The sequence below is a fragment of the Tribolium madens genome, unplaced genomic scaffold (genome assembly GCF_015345945.1).
Source record: "Tribolium madens isolate multiple individuals breed KSU strain unplaced genomic scaffold, Tmad_KSU_1.1 Scaffold_11;HRSCAF=98;Tcas5.2_LG3b, whole genome shotgun sequence".
NCBI lineage: Eukaryota > Metazoa > Arthropoda > Insecta > Coleoptera > Tenebrionidae > Tribolium > Tribolium madens.
This window is the reverse complement of record NW_025400975.1, coordinates 6,672,500-6,678,578: the sequence shown is the minus strand read 5'-3', so window position 1 is coordinate 6,678,578 and position 6,079 is coordinate 6,672,500. Positions and strand designations below refer to the sequence as shown.

The 6,079-nt window shown below is 29.1% G+C and overlaps 1 protein-coding gene across 1 annotated transcript in view; it reads left to right on the top strand.

Moving 5' to 3' along the window:
- The window catches only part of LOC123005567 (fork head domain-containing protein FD2-like), a 7,267-nt gene extending 6,608 nt beyond the window's left edge, over positions 1–659 (top strand). The window contains exon 2 of the mRNA XM_044399366.1: positions 413–659. Within this exon, the coding sequence (XP_044255301.1) occupies positions 413–562 (150 nt within the window). The 3' untranslated portion in view covers positions 563–659. The remainder of the gene's footprint in view (positions 1–412) is intronic.
- The last annotated feature ends 5,420 nt before the right edge of the window (positions 660–6,079 follow it).

Here is a 6,079-nt window from a genome sequence, read left to right as displayed (position 1 = left end):
TGTTTTTGTTTCAGTGATTTCTATTTTACGGTTTATTATTCTAGCTTTTGAAGGCATTTTTCACGATTTTTGTGTGTTTTTCGACAGTCCACGTTTTTTAAACACTCCGACTTTTTATTTATTTTGAAAATTTACAACATTAGATTTCGGTAACTGAATGTTATTTGCAAAATATTTCGTGTTTTTGTTTATAAGCGAATAAATCTCGCCCACGTCGATGCCATCCAATGTTATTGCAACAAGCAATAAAATCCTATTACAAAATTTAACGACAGACGGCCGTTTCCGTTCATTGAGGGCCGTTTTGCCATCGAAAAGCGATCAATGAATCGATTCATGCGACTTTTGCGCCATATGCGTCCGACTTTACTGCTTATTTATTGTTTTCCAAATAATCGTGTTTATTTTACAGGAACAGGCCCTCAGTTTGGTGACGAGGCCGCCGGAGACGACGACACAAGAAGGCCGAGACTCCGAGGCGCAGAGAAAAAGCAAGAATTCCACTCTATTTACCATCGAYAATTTAATTAAAAGTAACAGCTCGAGTCATAAAACTGATTAAATAAATACGAGCCATCCGGAGGTCTTTGATGTTACCACGTTTTTTGTGATTTAAATTATTTGTATTAGTTTTGAGGATTTCTCAACAAATAAAGGTGTTTATAGAAATGGGGTTTTATTACTCCAGACGCTAATATTAGCCATCTTGGAAAACATTGCACAAACTTTTTTTAGGTAATTTGCGATTTTTTAATTTTTTTTAGGGATATTAATTTTTGAACAATTTCTTTGCTCTTTACTTTTTTTATTGAAATGTCCATGACTTCGTGAAAAATGGGCCAAATTAGACAAGAAAATTGATCAGTACAAACATTTTTTTATCTACACAGGGTGATTTTTAAAGAATTGGAGGTTCTGTAGAATTTTTATTTATGGTTCGAAATTATAGATCAGACGCTAATACTAGCCATCTTGGTAATTTGATTTTTTTGAGGATATTAATTTTTGAAAAATTGCCTTACTTTTTATTAGTTATACCTATTGAAATGTACATGACTTTTTGAAAAATGGGCCAAATTAGACAAGAAAAGTGATCAGTACAAACATTTTTATATGTATACAAGGTGATTTTAAAAAAAWTGTATGCGCTACAGAACTTTTATTTATGGTCCGAATTTACGCTAATAGTAGCCATCTTGGAAAACAAGAAAAACATTTTTTAGACAATTTTCGATATTTTGATTTTTTTTCAATTTTTTTGTAAGTTATTAATTTTGGAAAACTACTTTACTTTTTATTGTTTTCACTGAAATGTCCATGTCTTTCTGGAAAATATGCCAAATTAGACAAAAAGTTTGAAGAAAATTGATCAGGTGAAATTTTTTTATATGTATACAGGGTGATTTAAAAAAATGTAGGCGCTATAGAATTTTTATTTATGGTCCGAAATTATGATCCAGACGCTAACAGTAGCCATCATAGGAAAAACATTTTTTGATCATTTTTGATTTTTTGATTTTCCTTAATTTTTTTGGGGTTATTAATTTCTGAAAAATTACTTTACTTGTTTTTAGATAATTTCCGATTTTTTGATTTGTTTTTTTCCAGTTTTTTTTTTCGAGATATTAATTAAAAAAATACTTTACTCTTTAGTGTTTTTATTGAAATGTTTATGACTTCGTCAAAAATGAGCTAATTAGACAAAAAATTTGAAGATAATTGATCAGTACAAACATTGTTTTATCTATACAGAGTGGTTTTTATATTTTATATATGGTCCATCTTGAAAAACATAGGATAAACTTTTTTTTTAGATATTTTGGGATTTATTGATTTTTTTTTTTAATTTTTTGGGGAAAAATTACTTTACTTTTTATTGGTTTTATTGAAATGTCTATGATTTTGTAAAAAATGGGCCAAATTAGACAAAAAATTTGAAGAAAATTGATCAAAACATACATTTTTATATGTATACAGGGTGATTTTAATAAATTGCAGACGCTGTAGAATTTTTATTTATGGTCTGAATTAAGGCCCAGACGTAGCCGTCTGGGAAAACAGGAAAAACATTTTTTAGATAAATTGCAATTTTTTTATTTTTTTAAATTTTTATTGGGGTTATTAATTTTTGAAAAATTATTTTACCCTTTATTGTTTTTATTGAAATGTTTATGACTTCCGGAAAAATGTGCTCAATTGGACAGAAAATTAAAAAAAAAAGATCAGTAGAAACATTTTTATATGTATACAGGGTGATTTTTAAAGAATTACAGGAGCTGTAGAATGTTTTTGTGGTCCAGACGCTAATACTAGCGTTGGAAAACATAGGAAAAAATTGTTTTTAGATAATTTCCGATTTTTTGATTTGTTTTTTTCCAGTTTTTTTTTGAGATATTAATTAAAAAAATACTTTACTCTTTAGTGTTTTTATTGAAATGTTGACTTCGTCAAAAATAGGTTAAATTAGACGAAAAATTTGAAGAAAATCAGTACAGACATTTTTATATGTATACAGGTTGATTGTTAAAAAATTGCAGGCGCTGCTATTTTGAAAAACATAGAATATTTTTTTTTTGTTTTTTTTTTCAATTTGTTTTGGGGATAATATTTGTTAAAAAATTACTTTACTCTTTATTGTTTTTATTAAAATGTCTATGACTTTGTAAAAATAGGCCAAATTAGACAAAAAATGTGAAGAAAACTGATCAGTACAAATATTTTTATAATGAAGAGGGTGATTTTTAAAAAATTGCAGACGCTGTAGAATTTTTATTTATGGTTTGAATTTATGGTCGAGCCTCTATTACGTATACTAACCATTATGGGAAACATAGGATAAACTTTTTTTAGGCGATTTTTTTACTTTTTCCTTTAAACTTTTTTTGGGTTTTAATTTTTGAAAAACTAGCTTGTTTTTTTATTGTTTTTATTGAAATCTCTATTACTTTGTGAAAAATGAACCAAATTAGACCAAAAATTTGAAGAAAATTGATCAGTACAAACATTTTTATATGTATACAGAGTGATTTATCGTCAAATTTTAAAATTTGAAAAAATAAATTAAATGGCTTTTAGTATAGTATACACTGGTAATTTTAAAATTTTCCTAAAAGTCATATCACATTTTGAGCTTTATTCAACTTTCTAATTTTAAATTGGAATCCAATGTTTTCTTCCATAATTTGGAAGATATTAGTTTTCTTGGTACAGACATCTGTAATATATTTCACTTTTACTAATAATTATTCTTAAAAAAAATAATATTAACTTGTAACAACGAATTAGTTTTTAATTAGTTTTCTATAAACCGACAATTAATTATTACTTTAATTTCTGAAATCATAAATGCCTTTTTGCCGTTTTTTGTAAACTTGATAATCTTATAACAATTTTATTTATTTTAAAAACAAAAATTTGAAAAAAACTCCGTCTAATTTGGACCAACCAAAAAAATCYGAGATTAATTTTTTGAAACGCAAAGTTTCTCGGGCGCCCAACCCTCGCTGCGTCATTTCGCCTGAACCCTCTAGATGTCACCCCTTGTCCATTTTCAGCTGAAAACCTCCTTCAACCACAACAAACATGACTTTGCCACTTTCGCACCACCTGTAAAAAATACCTCAACTTTTTCAACGCCAACAACCCCCGATTTAATTGAATTACACGTCAAGAGACATCACTCGCTGTTGAATGATGGCATGTTTTGGTAGGTTAATGTTAAGGTGCGTCAACCGCGAAAAAAGCCGAAATTACGGCCGTTGATTAATCGTCGCGGTGAAAGGGCGTCGAAATTACGGATTATTGTTCGGCGGCATTGAAGGGTGCGATCGGTGCTTTATAGTCTCACCTGTTCGCTGCTCCAAGGGGATGTCTGTGCCAGGGAGGAGGCGTTGTGCCGTCATCTGACACATGTTGCAGCACTTCGATCGAGGACATTCATCATTTCGATATTTATGGCACTTATCTGGGCTAATTATCTGGCGGGGGTGGCAAAACAGCGGTACGAGGGTTGTGGAGAGGCGAATCGGGAGGGTTGTGAGGGGTTGTCGGGGGAGGCTGGAATTGCGTGGGGTGAGGASCGTACAACTGTTGAATACACAGCGATTCGTAACTTTGTAATACAAAAAGTGACAGTTTTTTCAATGACATTTTCTGCTTAATAGCAAAAAGCACAATTTTTGTTTACACATGTGTAATAATGGGTGAATTTTTGTATTTAACAGAATAAAAATCTTAATACATTTACGTTAATACATCGGATTTCTGATGTCCTAAAATCACTCGTAGTCTCTAGTATCCCGGAATTTGATAACGGTATTTTTGCAAACTCATCCGGGGAAATTTGTTTGCACAAATTATTTTTACCTGAAGTTAAAATTATAAAAAAATTAAAAGTCACACACAATTGTTTAGTTTTAAAAGTTTTATAGGTATAAATGTGTCGCAGAAAAAAATGCTTCTTTTGTATTTTATGTAGGGTAAATCTGGGCAATATGATCCTCCACCTCGTCACATGGTAAAAGTACTTAAATGCTTTATTACGKAGATGGTGTTTTTCTGGAATTAAAAATTTAGTTTTTTTATATAAAATGCAAAAATTAACAACAAATAGAGATAAATTTATAAAAAAAACTTTAAAAACTTCATTTTTAATGATCCGCGAGATTTTTGAGACATGTTATCAGATTAGATTTTTTTGGTACAATTTGGGTTTTTGGAGTTGTTTATGTGGTATATAAAAAGTTTGGAACCAAGCATTTTTGTAAATCATTTGTTTTCAGAAAATAATTATCCAAAAAGTTCTATAAGACTTGTGATTGTCTTTTAAAAATGAAATTTTGTTTTGTTTTTCCGTTATACGGTTTTTTTGGCAAAATATGAAATTTTTGTTCGATAAAAATTGAACAAAATGTAAATAGGTTAATTACTTAAATCATAGCTTTTGTGAAAAAAGTTTTATAGTGGGTTGCCAATGTTGCCAAAAATTTTGAGAATACAAAAACAAAAAAACAATTAGAAAAATTGTATTCTTGATAAAACCTTACATTTTATATACTTTATTACACACTTTATTACATTTTATTATTTTTCCCCAAATATTTTATCATCTTAATTCACCTCTTAATAAATATTTTAGAACATATAACAGTTTTAAAGGCTTAGATGTGGACATCTTCTTTCATAAATTTCACTCTAAATCAGATTAAGCTTCTTATCTATTTCTCCTTATAAGTTCTGGAATTTGCTTTTGTAATTAATGTCTTCTCTATAACTTCATAGTCTGTTGGAAGTAAATTATATTAATATTCCTATTACATATTATTTATCATTCACTAATTAATTTTTTCAAAAAATAAATAGTTAAAACAAAAAACGTTTGGTTCCATACTTTTTATTCACCAACAAGTGTTTTTTAAAATAAAATTGCAATGGTTAGGTAAAATATTTACAACTAGTGGCAAAATATGTTTTTATTTTAATACGTTTAATAAATTACATATCTGTTGCATAGTTGCACAGTTTTTCAGTTATTCACTTTATAGCAAATATCCTTAAGAYGTATCTATCTATCTCGCACTTACACTAGCTGAAATTTTAAAAATACCAGYTTTTCAAAATGGACAGAAAAGACATGTTTTTACAGGTTTAACTACTATTTCCGAAATTTTCATATTCAAGTATTCAAAATGGTTTAGAATTTGCATTTCTTATCTACAGGGTGATTCAAAAGTGTCGGGCCACCTCTTGGGTGGTGATAAAGGACATCCAACTGAGTTAAAAATTGTTTTAGCCATTTTTCACAAAATTAGATTTTGTCCCTTCAGATCATATTTTTTGGAATTATTTAGCGGAAATGGCAGATCTTGCAACATTGTTAAAAAAAATCATCAATTTGTGGTTTATGGAGTGCAAAACATTCAACAAACTAGCAAATTCAACAATAAATTAAATTCAACAAAGAAGTTGATACATAATTCTGTTTTTGCTCTAAAAAATACTTGAAAAAAATCTGAAATAATTTTTATGCTTAGCTGAAAGTCTTCCATCGTTATTCGATAGTTGGTCGACACTCATCCTG